The 18,344-nt window shown below is 38.5% G+C and overlaps 1 protein-coding gene across 1 annotated transcript in view; it reads right to left on the reverse strand.

The window, feature by feature from the left end:
* Positions 1–17,849, reverse strand: part of RRM2B (ribonucleotide reductase regulatory TP53 inducible subunit M2B) — a 34,693-nt gene extending 16,844 nt beyond the window's left edge. The window contains exons 1-6 of the mRNA XM_081259034.1: positions 17,669–17,849; positions 9,669–9,824; positions 6,113–6,229; positions 5,238–5,371; positions 4,567–4,661; positions 2,514–2,647 (exon numbers count right to left, since the gene is read on the reverse strand). Of these exons, the coding sequence (XP_081115160.1) occupies positions 2,514–2,647; positions 4,567–4,661; positions 5,238–5,371; positions 6,113–6,229; positions 9,669–9,824; positions 17,669–17,716 (684 nt within the window). The 5' untranslated portion in view covers positions 17,717–17,849. The remainder of the gene's footprint in view (positions 1–2,513; positions 2,648–4,566; positions 4,662–5,237; positions 5,372–6,112; positions 6,230–9,668; positions 9,825–17,668) is intronic.
* Positions 17,850–18,344: the final 495 nt, after the last annotated feature.

An 18,344-nucleotide genomic window follows, 5' to 3' on the forward strand; every position in this document is an offset into this window, starting at 1 on the left:
TGCAATGCCTATCAAACTACCACTGGCATTTTTCACAGAACTAGAACAAAAAATTTCACAATTTGTATCTTAACACAAAAGACCCCGAATAGCCAAAGCAATCTTGAGAATGAAAAACGGAGCTGGAAGAATCAAGCTCCCTGACTTCAGACTATACTACAAAGCTACAGTAATCAAGACAGTATGGTACTGGCACAAAAACAGAAATATAGATCAATGGAACAGGATAGAAAGCCCAGAGATAAACCCACACACATATGGTCACCTTATCTTTGATAAAAGAGGCAAGAATATACAGTGGAGAAAAGAGAGCCTCTTCAATAAGTGGTGCTGGGAAAACTGGACAGCTACATGTAAAAGTATGAAATTAGAACACTCCCTAACACCATACACAAAAATAAACTCAAAATGGATTAAACACCTAAATGTAAGGCCAGACACTATAAAACTCTTAGAGGAAAACATAGGCAGAACACTCTATGATATAAATCACAGCAAGATCCTTTTTGACCCACCTCCTAGAGAAATGGAAATAAAAACAAAAATAAACAAATGGGACCTAATGGAACTTCAAAGCTTTTGCACAGCAAAGGAAACCATAAATAAGACCAAAAGACAACCCTCACAATGGGAGAAAATATTTGCAAATGAAGCAACTGACAAAGGATTAATCTCCAAAATTTACAAGCAGCTCATGCAGCTCAGTATCAAAAAAACAAACAACCCAATCCAAAAATGGGTAGAAGACCTAAATAGACATTTCTCCAAAGAAGATATACAGATTGCCAACAAACACATGGAAGAATGCTCAACATCATTAATCCTTAGAGAAATGCAAGTGAAAACTACAATGAGATATCATCTCACACCGGTCAGAATGGCCATCATCAAAAAATCTACAAACAATAAATGCTGGAGAGGGTGTGGAGAAAAGGGAACCCTCTTGCACTGTCGGTGGGAATGTAAATTGATACAGCCACTATGGAGAATAGTATGGAGGTTCCTTAAAAAACTACAAATAGAACTACCATACGACCCAGCAATCCCACTATGGGCATATATCCTGAGAAAACCATAATTCAAAAAGAGTCATATACCACAATGTTCATTGCAGCTCTATTTACAATAGCCAGGACATGGAAGCAACCTAAGTGTCCATCAACAGATGGATGGATAAAGAAGATGTGGCACATATATACAATGGAATATTACTCAGCCATAAAAAGAAACGAAATTGAGTTATTTGTAGTGAGGTGGATGGACCTAGAGTCTGTCATACAGAGTGAAGTAAGTCAGAAGGAGAAAAACAAATACCGTATGCTAACACATATATATGGAATCTAAGGGGAAAAAATGTCATGAAGAACCTAGGGGTAATATGGGAATAAAGACACAGACCTACTAGAGGATAGACTTGAGGATATGGGGAGGGGGAAGGGTAAGCTGTGACAAAGTGAGAGAGTGGCATGGACAAATATACACTCCCAAACGTAAAATAGATAGCTAGTGGGAAGCAGCCGCATAGCAAAGGGAGATCAGCTAGGTGGTTTGTGACCACCTAGAGGGGTGGGATAGGGAGGGTGGGAGGGAGGGAGATGCAAGAGGGAATGATATGGGAACATATGTATATGTATAACTGATACACTTTGTTATAAAGCAGAAACTAACACATCATTATAAAGCAATTATACTCCAATAAAGATGTTAAAAAAAAAAAGAATTGCAATACATGTTATGGACTCTAAGGTAGGGACAAGTTCGGTTTCAAAGGAATACATAGAGCAAAGAGTGGTCAGTTTTACCTAATTGGGGTAGGAAAGTTTTAAGTGGCAACTTGTGAGAAGGTAATCAACAGATGAAAAAAAAAATGGTAGAAAAGATGGAAAGAGTGTTGCAGACAGAGGGAGACAAGATTTAGTTACTGATTGGATATAGCTGAAAAGAAAAAAATAGAAGCAATCTAAAATGACTCCCAGATTTCAAATTCGTATGACTGGGTAGAAGGTAGAGGTACTCAATGAGACAGAGAAAACAGGAAGAAGAACACATTTCAGGAGAAAGATGATGAGCTTGATTTCTGAAATACTAGGTTTGAGATATCTGTGGAGACTTCCAGGAGAAAATGTCTATCATGCACTTGAATTTATGGGTTTGGAGCTCAGGAAAGAATAACCAGGCTAAAGATAAAGTTTTAGTTGTTATGAGCATCTAGGTGGCAGCTGATTCCATGGGAATAAATAAGATCAGCCAGGAGGTCATGTATAGGGAAGGAGAGCAACCGAAGTGGGAACCCAGGAGTACATTGGTACATAAGGATGGGCAGAGATTGAGGAGGAACAGTAAGAGAGGTAGGAAGAAAACACAGAGTCTTAAAATCCAAGGAAGAAATGACTTCCTGTTTTATTTTAATTAACAGGATATTTGTGTCACCATAAGCATTTTCAGCAGAAGGAAAAATAAATGAACAGCAGCTATGATTACAAATATAACTAGAAGAATACTTCATTCCTTACCTCATCTCTGCTGATGAGTTCATTGGAAAAAGTAAGTCCAGGCATAAGTCCTCTTTTCTTTAGCCAGAATATAGCAGCAAAAGATCCCGAGAAGAAAATTCCTTCTACAGCAGCAAAGGCCACCACCCTTTCCCCTGGGAGACAAAAAATAGTTTCACTTTCTGAAATATCATATACTGCAGACATTTTCAAGCTTATGTATGTATAATATATACTTTTACATATATATTTCTTTTTCTTTTTTTTTTTGCAGTATGCGGGCCTCTCACTGTTGTGGCCTCTCCCGTTGTGGAGAACAGGCTCCGGATGCACAGGCTCAGCAGCCATGGCTCATGGGCCCAGCCGCTCCGCGGCATGTGGGATCTTCCCGGACCGGGGCACAAACCCGTGTCCCTGCATCGGCAGGCGGACTCTCAACCACTGCGCCACCAGGGAAGCCCTACATATATTTTTTAATAATAATACCACAACTGTTTTGCCAAGAAACACAATCAACAAGTTAGTGCCACGGCCAAGCCTTCAGAGAAGGAAGTTTGCCACCTCTACCTACTAGAGCAGAAAGGTATGTCAACTTCAGGTCTTATGTCCTTTGTTTTTCTCTAAAGCCAATGTTTCTCAAAATGTGCTTCTCAATCCACTTGTGAGAAAATCAGCTGGGTATAAAATGCAGATCACTCTCTGGTGAGGACCAGGAATCAGCAGGATTTTTCCACAAATTCTCCAGATGATTTTATGCACACTGAGAACCACTGCTTTTCTCATTCTTGAAATGAACTGAAAGCAATGCAGACATATATGTTTCTTCCCTGATACACTACATGCTTGCCCATATCTTACTACATCACCGGTTCTCGACGTGCGGTCCATGGGGATCCACAGACCCAGGAGGTCTGTGAGGTCAAAACTATTTTCATAGGAAGAATAAGGCACTATTTATCTTTTTTACCATCATTCTCTCATGAATATACAGTGGTGTTTTCCAGAGGCTACACAACATATTCACAACCATCTGAAAAGCCTGGTAAAATACTTCTCCTTTTTCTAACTACATATCTGAAGGAGGTTGGATTTTCTTTATATACTTCAACCAAAACAACATTCTGCAACAAATTGAACGCAGAAGCAGATATAATCCAGTTATCCTCCTATTAAGTCAGACATTAAAGAGATTTTCAAAAATAAAAAACTAGGCCATTCTCATTCCAGTGAGAATGGAATGGCCAAAACGAGGCCATTCCAATTGTTTGGGAAAATACAGTGTTTCTTTTCATAAATATACATTATTTATTTCAAAATGCAATGGGTTATTACTGTTAATTTAATATGCATTAATAATTAAATATTTTGAAAGTTTCTTGGCTTTAATTTCTAATATGAAAATATCAATAGATATAACCAGTCCTCAATAATTTTTAAGAGTGCAAAGGAGTACTTAGACCAAAAATTTTGAGACCTCTTTCCCCACATGATGAATAAAACCAGAAAGTAAAGACAATCAATTGTGAAATAAATAAGAATAAGAAAGGTACTTAGAGCTATTTAAATTAAATATCTGAATTTTTAATTAAATGTAATAAATATTTATTAACCAACTACTATGTTATAAGAGACAATGTTAATCGCTTCTGTAAAAAAATGTTATGGATCTCAACTCACCCAAAAGTGTGTCTGCGTTTAACTTATCTGTGAAAAATAAGCCTGTTATTGCAAACTGCTTCTTGCCTTAGTTGAGTGCACTAATTTACATATTTGTCCCCTGAAAAATGTTAAGACTTTGACTTGCTTTATTTTAGGGAAAATAAACATTACTGAAAGCATATAGTCTTGCTCTAATATTCTTGTCAGAGTCTATGTGACTGATTCTTATTTACCTGTAATTATGCGCTGACATTTAACCTTTCAACTTTCAGTTTAATAAACAGAAAAATAACAGATTTAGATGACTTTTTCCCCAGTTTCTAATTAATTCTTAGGAATAGTGATACTACACCATATAAAATAGAGTTGTATAACCCAAGGCAAATTTGATCATATATAAATTAAAGCTACATACCAAAAGTAGATTTTCTATCTGCTATCCATCGCAAGGCCCAATCTGCTTTTTTCTTAACATATGGCATTGTTTCAATTGCATTAAATAAAAATTCCCTGTAAAAACAAAAGATTAGTGGCAAAGTTATTCACTTGGTTTTTTGGGTTTTTTTTTTTTTTTTTATCTTTGGCTGCGCCAGATGGCTTGCAGGATCTTAGTTCCCCGACCAGGGATTGAACCCGGGCCCTCGGCAGTGAAAGCACCGAGTCCTAACCACTGGACCACCAGGGAATCTCCAATTCACTTGTTTTTAATCAGACTATATTTGATTCTATGCAATTCTATGGTATGCAACAGACCTGTAGTTTTTCTGTATTTTTGCATGTCCATAAAATATAGAAGTGAAAGTAAAACTCAAGTTAGTGCTTTGGATCCGGTCTTATACAAAATTGACTAAATTAGAATATTTAATTTCTAAACAGAATGTGCGAACAGTTTTTTAAGATATACTATCCAAAGATTTACTGGTCCTATACAAGTTTTTTTTAATCTAACACATTATTAAGCAATAGAAAATATTGTACTCCTAAACTTCCATATTTGAATAATCTTTCCCTAATATTTAGTTCCCTAATATTAATATAATCAAGCAATAGGATAAACCTTTGTAAATAAAATCCCAGCAGTAATACCTTTTCTTAGGATCTCTGATGTAAGTGTCTATTAGCAAACTGTACATCTCTGAGTGAACATTTTCGATGAGAATTTGAAAGCCATAGAAACAGCGAGCCTCTGGAACCTGCACCTCCTGACTAAAGCGCTCCACCTAAGAAGATAAGGGAAAGAAATATATCCAATTCTATGGGCTCTCATTAAACACTGCAAATCAGAATCTGGACATCAGAATTAGCACTTAAAAATCACCTGTCATGCCACAGACAGGTCAGAAAGACCTTATGAATTATTTTAAGCAGTATTGCTTAATCCATCAACCCTCCACAATTAGTTGCATACTATATTCTTAAGCAATTAAATAAACTGAACTATTAGGTGGAGATACTGCCTATAAAGCCAAATACATTTTAGAACATCTACCAAAAATAATTATTTTGCTTTGTAGAATTGACCTGAAGTAGATCTACTGAAGCCCCTACAAGCTTATAATGAAAGTTTGCATCTTCCCACTCTTTTTAATAAGAAAGCATGCCTCTAACCAACCATAACAGAAGTTTAAAGATGGGAAGCCAGACCCAGTGCTCTACTGTAGAGCTCTGGAAAGATTATTAAGGTGCAGGTTCTCTATTAGGATTACTATCTAAGGGTAAAATCAAACTCATGCTTATGCCTTGTAAGTAGTTTTGATTGGTACAATATGCTTGATTTCATGATATTTTGGGGGGTCAAATAACAGAAATGTATCCTTGCCTCTGACACTTCATCAGAAAAAATTTTTCAAGAGTTAAGTTCATTTCTTAGACATCATTTTTCAGACTCAGTCTGATTATCTTACCACCATTACTATCATTTAACTGCTGAATGAGAACAAAAGTGGAAACAAAAATCTTACCAAATTTTCATTCACAATTCCATCACTGGCTGCAAAAAAGGCTAAGATGTGAGAGATAAAATACTTCTCTTCTGATTTAAGCCTGTTCCAGTGAGGGAGATCCTTTGATAAATCAACCTGAAATAAAAAGATTTTCAAAAGTTTTAACTTAAATTCTTCTCAAAGTATGGAAAACTGACTTCCATTTCAAAGTTAAGGTGGGACATCTCATTAGCAGTAAAATGTGAAAAAGAAAAAAATTTCATCATTCTTGCTATAGACTGAGTATTTGTGTCCCCGCAAAGTCCATATTGAAAGCAATTCCCAATGTGATGATATTTGGAGGTGGAGCCTTTAGGAAGTGATTAGGTCACCCTCATGAATGGCATTAGTGCCCTTATAAAGAGACCTCAGAGAGCTCCTTTACCCCTTCTGCCATGTGAGGACATAGCAAGAAGACAGCTGTCTATGAAACAGGAAGCAAGCCTTCACCAGATATCAAATCTGCAGGCACCTTGATCTTAGAATCACCAGCCTCCAAAACTGTGAGTTGTTTGCAAGCTATCTACTCTATGATATTATTATAGCAGCTCAAACTAAGACAATTACAAAGGAACAGAACAAAATTAAAACATTATGAAGACATCTATCTTCTAGCTAATTGAGAAGCTGGCCAGGATGTCCTTTCAAAATATTAAAATTAACCTATTCTCACCACAAAAAAGAAATGGTAACTATGTGATGGGATACAGGTGTTAGCTTATACTATGGTGGTAATCATTTTGCCATACATAGTGTAGCAAAGCAATACGTTGTACAATTTATACCTATAGAATGTTATATGTCAACTATATCAATAAAGCTGGGGGGAAAGCCAAAATCTGGAGGCAATTAAGGAGGGGGCAAAATGGGAAGAAAGAGTAGAAACAGTCAATAAGGAACTGAGGTGAATAAACTAATGCCTTTCAGCAGCCATTTCTTTAACATTTTATACCTATTTACCTTTGTGTTAGACAGATAACTAGGACTTGTTAAGCAATTGTAGCTGCTACCTTACTGCTGACTAATCTTTTACACCCAGAAGTAATGTCAGGCACGTAACAAGCTGGGTTTTAAAACAATTTATAGATATGTCTTCCTCTGGAAATAGAAATATTTTGGAAAATGTTTATTAGAACTAGTCCTTGGAATTAATAGAAATGTACTCTAGAGTTTGGTGAAATTTACAATTGTAAAATAGTCTTTAAATGTACCATGTAGGTATCATTTTGTCTCAGGAAGATCTCTTAAGTATGTTTCATAATAACCTCATAAACATTTGAAATATGTAATTGTCTTTTGTCCTTCTTTTATTTATTCTAACAAAGCCCTAATCTCTTTCACCATTCCAAAAAAAGACTAAAGTTTCATCCTTTCAATCATTTGTGTTCTTTTCCAAAGTCCTTTTTCTCATTACTTTATTTTTTAAATGTTTACTGAGCACCAACTACATGCCAGACACTGTGCTAAATGTTGGGGATACAATGGAGCAGAGAGGAAATATTTGTATACATCTTTTAAAATATGTAAGCTAAAAATCAGGTCCTATTCTATTAAGAGTTCACTCGGGTTTAACTGACATCTTCCTGGTTTTTGTGTATTATACTCCTGATACTAAATTTTAATATTACAATATGCTCTCTTTTAAACATTAAACTTATCTACATTAGTTATTTTCCATTCCTAAAAGGTAAAACTTTTCGCCCAGCTTTATCTCATTTGAATAAATTCTCAATTTTACCATCTAAAGATTGATTACAAACTACTGGTTAACAGAACTGCCTGGATAGCTTTGAAAAAAAACCCCAAACACCAGAACTTTATCTTCTGAATCAAGGCTTCGATGATCAGACATATTTAGGAATAAAGCTAAATCACTGATAAAACAATGAAATCTAGAGTTGATTAAACTGTAACTTACATAATTTGTTTAAATGAGTAATATGTGGAACTAAAAATGTGTTTGACTTCCCAATTAATTATGTATTTGAATCTTCCTATCAGCTGTCTATAAAACATGTACCAACTTTATATTTTAATTTTTAAAAATTAGTGTTTTTTAAGTCATAGTACTACACATATTACATTTCCTAAAAGATGTAAGAAATTTTTTGATGAATTTAAAAAACCCAGGTATCACAAGTACTTTTTTAACATGATGAATGAAAAAGCCACCTATGTACTCCATTTGTTCTCTTAACCACATCTCACAAAAAACTTTCTAAAAACCACAGTTAGAGACAGTCAGGTATGCCTAGCACTATGGCCCAATTTGAAAATGCTGAGTTTGGGTTTGGGTTGGTTTTTTGCTCTACATGCTAACTACAATATAACAAAGATGTTAATAACGTTAACAAATATAAAATAACAAAGATGCGTAGGTGGGTAAAATCAGTGTAACAGAAGCTTCAAAAATTGGCGCCTTCTGATTTCTAGTATAAATCTCCCCCATTCTGTGTAAAATAATAGCTTACATTTATTTGGTGCTTGCTAAATGCCAAGTAACATTCTACACATCTAATTAATCCTAACAACCAGAACTAGGTACTATTAGCCCAATTTACTGATGAGGATACACAGAGAGGTTTCACAGAGCAACTTTGCCAGTGGCACAGCTAGTACGTGGTAGAGCCAGGATTTGTACCTAGGCAGCCTGGTTCCAGAGTCTGCATTCTCAACAGCATAGGTAAAGAGTCAATTTCTCAAAAAACAGGTAAATAAACAGACAGATCCAAATATATCTAAAAAAATAGATATATCTATCTATATAGATAAATATTCACACACAGAGAACAGAGTGCTATACAGGTATCATCCATCGTATTCAAAAATGAAGACAATGATTATTTGCAGACTATGGAGCAACCGCTTGCATGACCAACTGCCCTTACCAAACCAGTGAGGATCTTCTGATTTGCTGTGTTCAAATCATTTCCTAGGCGGAAATTGCCACACTACAAGAAAACATTCCACAGCTGTCCTGTCTGTTGGCACAGCTGTGCCAGGTTTGATGTGGCTGAGGGCAGGGCCAGGCTGGGAGGAGCACTGTGAATTCAGGCCAGCACCTCAGAAGTGAGTGCCCTGCCCAGGCAAACTCCCCATGTGACAGCTCCTTCTGCACCATCAGATAAGCCTCTCATCTGAAAGGAGGGTCTCTAAGGCTTTCACTATTTCATGCTTTAGCTATGGCTGCAATTTTATTTATTCCGCTAACCATAAGTAAAGACTAGTCTTATTTGGTCACAGCAAACCAAAACTCTGTTTAAAAATGGAAAATGTTCTGAAATATATTGGAGGTAAAATTCTGGCAGACTGAGATGACATTTTTGCAGCAGAAAACATGTTTATAGATAGTAATCTAAACACAAAACATTGGAGAACCCTGTATTTAATCTCAGGAATTTCAAACTTTATCTTATACAACTGATCTTATTTAATGTACCTTATAATGTAAGTTAAACATTTTTAATGTCCTGCAACAGAAAATGTGAACACTGCACTAGAGAACATGTTTGCTGATGACGGTGCTGCTACTTACCTCTTCTGCTGTCCAGAAGGATGCCTGTGCCTGTTTATACATTTTCCAAATGTCAGGGTACTGGATTGGAAAGATGACAAATCGGCGAGAACTCTTTCTTAGGAGCGGCTCTTCATTTGCCTTTGCTTCATTTTCGTTGGTATCTGAAGATAACCTCTTTGAAAAATAAAGTACAAGCACCCATTTTATGGAGAAATTTCCTCTTTATTCACATCTAAACACACATCTGGGGAAGTTCGAGAGACAGCATCATTTTGGGAGCCAGTGTCCCCAGCTTGAATCCTTACTGTTATGTGGTAGCTGGTTCATGGTGTTTGCTTAGTTGTGTGGCTATAAGAAGTTCCTTAAGTTCTCATCAGTAAAATAATACCTACCTTAGAGGTTAATTGTGATGATTAAAAGTGTTTTAAACAGAGCCTGGTGCATAGTAATCTCTCAAAATATTATTGTCATTATTGTTACTTTGAGGATAAGTATAAAATTAGACCCATAAACGTCACAGTGAGCAAATTTCTAAAGTTGTGGACAAAATGCCCCTTCAGTGCCTCTCACAGAGATAGAATGCTGGCATGAATAGGCTACTGTTATGAGCTACTTTTTAAATTTTAATGTTCTCTTTTCTAATATTAACTGAAATTATAATACTTATCTGAAAACTCCTTACCAAAAACTTAGCAGCCTTTGTTTGTCTGACCCTTCCCATGTAACAGTTGGTTTTTGCTAGTTACATGTTAACATTCCTTTACTGCATATGGTCTCACCAGGGCTGTCTCAAAGCTCTATGGGATAAAGTAAGAAACACATACCTAAATACATACTGCTTGGAAAGAGGATGGCACTCTAAAAGGGGACAGTGCCATGTACGTGTGTATGTGTGTATGTGTGTGTGTGTGTGTGTATTTTTTTAAAAATAATCAGCAAGAGAGCAGAGACCAGTTTTTATATATTGTGGTGTTCCCTGAGTACTGTGTCAAGTGTAACATCAATAAACATTAGCTAAGTAAGTGAATGGGCTGTTAATTTCTCTTTACCTTGTGCTCAGATTACCGGATACCTTTAGATTTTAAAAAATTTAACATAAGACCACAATACATCAGTGAAATAACCTAATAACCACTCAAAGCAAGCCTCCTCTGAGTGCCCTCACATCTCCTCCTCCCCCCACTACACCAAAGGCCTGGATTAGGTGCCTAACATTGCACATAGCTCACTGCAATTTAATTCCCTGTTACTTCTCTACAGTCTCTTCTAGACCATGCTTCTTAACAGCAAAAACCAACTTTACACTTGTGGAATCCCTATAGCCTAGCATAGTACCTGGCACTTACTCAATATTCATTCCACAAATATTTAAGCAAACTTTTAAAACGGAAGTGGTCAAGTATTTTGTTTGTTTGTGTTGCCATTGAGGGCTCTGCAATCTCAAAAGAGCCGTAAGATCCTGACACTGCAGTTCCAGGCTCTAGAACAGGAGATACACATAAGAGCATGTCCTCTGGGTCTGGTATTGAGGCTGCTTTTGAACTGTCACCACACAGATGCTTTATATACCTTATTCTGCTTAATCTGTACAAGTCAGTCAAATAGTAACAGTATTCCCATTTTACAGATGGGACAACTAGGTCTTGAAGTACGTAAATAACATACCCAGGATCCCACGAGTGGTAAGTGGCAGAAATAAGATTAGAACTGAGATAGGTCTGAACTCAAAGCCTTGCCTTAAACTACATCTCTGTATGTATGGATGGCAGCTAGTAGGGCCAGCCTACATCTAAAAACCAGAATTCAAAACAGTGAGATAACTAAAGTTAAAAAGAGTATACACTACAATTAACCCTTGAACAACACAGGTTTGAATTGCACAGGTCTACTTACATGTGAATTTTTTCCAATAAAAACTACAAAACTATTCCATCCACAGTTGGTTGACAATCAGTGGGTGCAGAACCATGGATACAGAGCGCCAACTGAAAAGTTATATGTGGATTTTCAACTGCACCAAGGGTCAGTGCCCCTAACCCCCAGGTTATTCAAGGGCCAACTGTAATATCTCCTACTAAGCAAAATTAATTTAACAAATAGTACTGATGTAACCAGTGAAATGACAGGAGGAGGAAATCACCAAATTTGATTTTAAGAAAAATAAAAATGATTTCCTTATAAATAAAGTTGAAAGAACCAAAGTGAGCCTTTGGTTCTTACCAGCCAAACTGATAAGGCTCAAAGCAGTGATTTTTAACTGGTGCAAGCTTCAAAATCTCAGAGTAAAACTTTCTCAAAATGCATTCGCCTTCTCCTTTACCAGGTTAAAATCACTATGTATAATGAGATCATGAAGTGTGTTGTTGATGAGGATGTATTTCACAGGTGAATGGTAAGACAGTAAAGATAAGATTGAAAATCAACATTTTGGAAATCGCCGCCTCTATGGCAGAATGTAAAGTGAACCAAATGACCATATTTCACTGTACACTGTCCATTAAAGTACAAAATTGTGTTCACTTACAATAAGCACAGAGTATTATTCATGTCTTTAGGCAAGTCATTTAATCTGATCATCATCACTTGTAAATTAAAGACAGTAACACTTGCCATACTTATTTGAAAGGAATGTTATAAAGATCAGAGGAGCTAATACAAATAAAAGTACTTTGCACACTTTCAAGTGTTATGAACTTTTAAAATTATTACTGTGTTATTATTGACTGCTGGGATATTTCTGGTTGGCCTTTTCTATAGGCTGTCCCTATACTTCAAAGAACTGATAAAAGAACTATTACAGTGGTTAATTATTTGATCAGTCAATACCTTCTATGACTGCTGTCAGGGAACGTTCATTCATGAAATAATTAGAAAACTGCTGGAAAGGCTTAAAAAGTGAGATATTCAAATCCCAATTTAAAAGGCTGAGGTCTGCAGTCGACAAATATTTCAAACTTGTCTTGGCCCACATTGTTTTTCTAGATTGTGCTTGCTTTTGTCATTACCATGTAGCACTTTGATATGATTCTACATTTTTCTTTTTGTTATATATTTTGTCTCTCGGGTACAGGTATATATTGAGAGCTGGAATTCTTTACTTTACACTATATTTGCTGCGTGGGCCATCTTGCAAGTTGTGAAGGACATGATAAGCAGCAACCCTTTGGGACCAAGCACCCTTGCCCCGAATGGAGTTTGAAAATGCTGATAAATAACTGACCAACGTCAGGATCTATGAAAACTGCTGCAGAATGAAAGTCACATTTGGATACTTATATTCTTCCTGTCCAATCCTGATAAGATGTGTGTTGTTAAAAAAAGAAGCTGGGCTTCCCTGGTGGCGCAGTGGTTGAGAGTCAGCCTGTCAATGCAGAGGACATGGGTTCGTGCCCCGGTCAGGGAAGATCCCACTTGCCGCGGAGCGGCTGGGCCCGTGAGCCATGGCCACTGAGCCTGCGCGTCCGGAGCCCGTGCTCCGCAACGGGAGAGGCCACACCAGTGAGAGGCCGGCGTACCGCAAAAAAAAAGAAAGAAAAGAAGCTGAATTAGGAGGGTATTATGAAAGATACTGCCATGTAAAGAGAGGGGCTTTCACGAACGTAGACTTTTGAACTGGGTTAGAGATGACATATTGCGTATTTTCCTGATGCTAAGAAAAATCCACACACATTTCAAAACAATGTCAGGAGAACCACACATCCCAAAGTTCTAGGCTCTGCAGGGTATTCTCTGTGGATGTGGGCTAAGAACCCATATTTTAGGAGAAAAAACAATATGAAAAAAGGCATGATGGCATATGACATTTTTAAGAATTGGAAGTCACTTTCTATATCTGGACTTTATGGTATGTGGAGGACGATAGAAGAAGATAAACCAGAAAGGCAGAAAACACTTCACAATGACTTTTCCAAGTGTGCTCTGAAGAACTATGTGGTCCCTCTAGTGTCACAAACGTTAGATTTAAAATTTCACTCTAAAATGTGTTTTTACAAGGACCTACTGTATAGCATAGGGAACTATACTCAATCTCTTGTAATAACCTATAATGGAAAAGAATCTGAAAAAGAATATATATACATGTATAACTGAATCACTTTGTTGTACACTGTAAACTAACACATTGTAAATTAACTATACTTCAATTAAAAAATAATAAATGTTTTTAATCATTTAAAACAGTAATAAAAGTAACTGACAGAAATGTTTTATACCATACAGAAAGGTAACCACTAATGCATGGACTTGTGTTTCCAGGTTGTCCTTTTTTTTTTTTGGATGAACTCAGATGAAAGTTTCTCTAGCTATCTCTGCTTAACTGAAGAATAACACGAGATTAAAGACAGGCAGTTAAAAACAACAACAAAAACCCTGTAAACATTTGTCTCTATTTTTCAGGCGTGACCCAAGATTTTTTTTTTTCAAAACCAAACAAAAAGGAGAAAAACAATAATGCTAATAGTAACAAGAACATATAGAAGCTCTCTTGTTCGAAGTTAAGAACTTAGTTGAAAACTGGATAAATTAAGGAATCACAAGAAAAGTATATATGCCTTAAACTATTTGATTTCACTTAAAACATTTACATTTATTTGCTAATCTTCTGCTGTAAGGCCAAAACGTTGTCATTGTCACACTGATTGGAGTCCCAAGACTTTCTGACATTAAGACAGCACAACGCAACACCTATACTTCCTAGTTTTAACACACTTAGGGTAGCACAATCTGAGTGCAAAATCCTTATCTCTTTTATGATTCTCCCCAATCTTTTTATACTTGTTTGCTTATATCTAATTCTATAGAATTTGTTAACAATTCATGTTTATTGAATTTTCCAAAGCTCTCAGTTTAAGTTTTCATAGAAACAACTTTCTTTTCATACTCACATATTACTAGTTTCCACATATTTAATTAAATTACAGTCACTACAGGACTTCCCTGGTGGTCCAGTGGTTAAGAATCCACCTTCCACTGCAAGGGACACTGGTTCGATCCCTGGTTGGGGAACTAAGATCCCACATGCTACGGGGCAACTAAGCCCACGCACCACAACTACTGAGCCTGCATCCAGCAAACTACAGAGCTCAAGCACTGCAACTAGAGAGAAGCCTGCATGCCACAACGAAGAGTCCACGCACCAAAACAAAAGATCCCGTGTTCCACAACTAAGACCAGACGCAGACAAAAATAAATAAATAAAATTTAAAAAAATGAATAAATTAATTAAAGTCATTACAATACAAGTACTACTGGTATAAACAGCACTGGAAATAAAGACAGCTGATCCTGGTGGCAACAGAAGTACGTGAGTGCATCAGACAGCAGCATACTAGCCATATGCATTTTGAATGCTACAGGTATCCACATATTTTACAGGGTTGATAAATCCACAGAATTGGCCAGTAGTGAATTAAGAGAACTTCTGAAAAATACGCGAGGTAATTCTTTACTAAGTTTGATATAAATCTTCAACTATCATCTATACACCAATTTAAAATGATGGGTTCATCAAAACAGACTTACTATTCCATTGATTTTATAAGTAATGTTATATATATTAACTTAAAAAATTATACTAATAAAATAGACAAAAGTCAATTTTATCAATTAGTGTTGTACTTATGATTTTGTTTGGAAAATTGGCCCAGGTTTTAAACCATGCAAGGGCCTTGAATGTAAATATATATGAATTTTGCCATAGCTATTTTCCTATCGCCATTTCATACAACTATTTTGACAATTTCTTTTTTACTCAGTGTCATCATTTTGATGAAAAGAAACAAACAAAACATTTTTTGACTTTCAGCTTTTAAAATACATACTCCATCTCCAAGCTTTATCTGAGGTTAAGGGGGATGTGCCTATTTTTTGCATTTTAAATGGATATTAAGATGTTGATTTTTTTGAAAATGTTGGAGCAGGTCAAAGTGGTCTGCTTTGATATATAACACTTTGGCATCTGGCCTTAGCATGCAGTCTATTGGGAGCCATTGAAAGTTTTTAATCAGGTAAGGAACAGAATCAGATTTGTTTTATGATCACTTTTGGAGAAATGTGGCTAGATTAGAAGAGAAATTGGAGGTGGAGATAACAATGAAAAGATTATTGCACGGTCCATCTCTTGCCTGAACGAGGATATCAGCTGCAGAAACACAAAAGACTGATTTAAGGGATATTCAAAAGTAGATTTAATAATTCCTGCTAAAATTTGAATTCTGGACAACAGGATAAGGAAGAGTTGAAGATGCCCTTGAGGTTTCCAGCTCCAACAACTGGATGATCAAAATGAGAAATAAGAGACTCAGAAAGTGCTCAGCACCTGGAGAATAACTGAATCAGACAAAAACTCTTACTCCTCACATTAGATGTTTAACAAAAGCTTAATTTGAGTTAACTCCCCCCACCAACCCAAGCCATAACAAGTTACAAACACAGAAGCCTTTTAAAAATCACTTTGGTCGGGCTTCCCTGGTGGCGCAGTGGTTGAGAGTCCGCTTGCCAGTGCAGGAGACGCGGGTTCATGCCCTGGTCCGGAAAGATCCCACATGCCGCGGAGCTGCTCGGCCCGTGAGCCATGGCCGCTGAGCCTGTGGCCACAACAGTGAGAGGCCCGCGTACCGCAAAAAAAAAAAAAAAAATTGCAGTCCCAGACCCACCCCAAGAGATTTTGATTCACTACATCTGGGGCATAGGCCCAGTAATTTACATTTTTTACAACGTTTTCCAGGTGATTCTGATGCAGGTGGCCCATGCTGCACCAATATATCTAGAGAAACAAAGTACTTAAGGCACCCTTGCATTTCGAGTTAAAAACTGTCAACAGGTGCTCACTAAAATTCTTTCTAGATCTAAAGTACTGCCTCTGTCTTTGTGGGTCTGTATCAAAATAGGGATAATAAATAAAAATTAACTTCCAGGTCTTAAATCTCAATAAGTGTTGGTACTACTAGCACAAACAAAAATATCTGAGTTGTCCCATTACAGTGGGGAAATTGGTACTAAATGTATTTGTTTCACGAGGGGAAGAAAAAGTTTGAGGGCTATTTACAATTTGTTAACTAGCTACTAAATGTTTACAAAGTCAAAATAAAATAAAATCCCAAATCTGGAATCTACAACTTTCTGAAGAAATGTAGGGCTAAGCAAGTGTCTTTGTGAACTGTAACTCTATTAAAATAATCAGATACCACACACAGCAACAGGTTTAGAAGTATTTACAGAATAACAGGGTATGAAAATTATAGTGCAACAACTTGAAGTACCCTACAACCCTACAATCTAATGAATCCCAGCTTATTTACTGTTGCTATGTACCTCTACTAATATAGAAGCAGAGAAGATGAACACGTTAACTAAGGTTTTTATTAAGCACCCACAACTTCCGTGGCACTTTGCATAAAGTATTTTACTTAATTCTCTGTGAAGGAAGTATCACTTCCACCATATAAACGAAGATAGTGATACCCCAAAGATGCACAGCTAGTTTAGCCGGGTCTGAGAAAACTGGCCTCCTAATCTGATCATTTCATTGTTATGAGGATTTCCCGACGCCATTCTACCTATCATCTCCACCCCATCCACCTGTGTCAATTTCCACAGGCATCCTTCCAAGTCCTTTTACCGATCCCAGAGATGGCATGCATTTCTCCAGCAGAGCCACCAGTCCTCGGCCCTTGCCTCAATTTCCCCGGCTAGGGCTCCAGAACAGGGAAGGATGGGAGAGGGGTGCCCTTGCGCCGGTCTGAAGTCTCAGAGCATTGCCTTTGGGTAGCCCCGGAACAGAGCAGTGGAGCAGAAACCCGGCTCCCTCCTCACCCCTCCCCGGGGACTGCCTCCCGGGCGCTCGAAAAGACGAAACCCGTCTGCAGCGAGGACTCGAAGCCGGGCCTACACCAGGTTTCAGAAGGCAATGAATAAAATTTCCCACAGCGCTCCTGCACTTTGCAGGTCCCCGCCGCAACCCGCAATCTAGAGGCCAGGCATGACTGTGGGGCGGGAGAGGAAGCAACAACAATGTTTACCTCCTCCTGCTCGGGCCTGGCCGCTTCCGGCCTTTCCGGGTCTCCCATCGCGCAGACTCCGCCAGAGCTACGAGAGCAGAGGGAACCAAGTGCCTCAGGCCACCTCCACCTGGGACAGAACCCAGTGGCCGGCGGGTTCTCTGAGTCGGCCCCAACCCCTCCTACTCCTTCTGGCCCCGCCCCGCTCCACTCTGTCGACCTCACTTTCTCGCCTGCCCGTTGAGGGACTGTCCCAGCTCTGGCCTGGCCCCGCCTCCCCGGCCTCAGGGACCCGCCTGCTCCGGCCAGCCCCGCCCCACTCCTCTGCGCTGGCCCCACCTCCCGCCTGTTTAATGCGGGTCCTCCCTGCGCCTGCCGGCCCCGCCTCTCCCGCCTCCGGGCCCCGCCCCGCTGCGCCGGCCCCACCTCCCGCCTGCCCAGTGAGTGTCCCTCTCTGCGCCTGCTGGCCCCGCCTCCCACGCCTCCAGGCCCTGCCTCCTCCGGCAGACCCCGCCCCACGCCGGCCCGCCCCCACGCCGGCCCCGCCCCCCGCTCGCTCCCTGAGGAACTCTCCCAGAGGCCCCCCCCGCCACACACCCCAGTCTGTGGCCTGAGGGGTTCGGCTTTCGGCCCCTCCCGCGAGACCGTCCTCTAGTCGCGCGGTGCAGGAGGTGCACGGACCTGCCAGGTCATCTCT

Source organism: Mesoplodon bidens (assembly GCF_964165515.1).
Source record: "Mesoplodon bidens genome assembly, chromosome: 16".
Lineage (NCBI taxonomy): Eukaryota > Metazoa > Chordata > Mammalia > Artiodactyla > Ziphiidae > Mesoplodon > Mesoplodon bidens.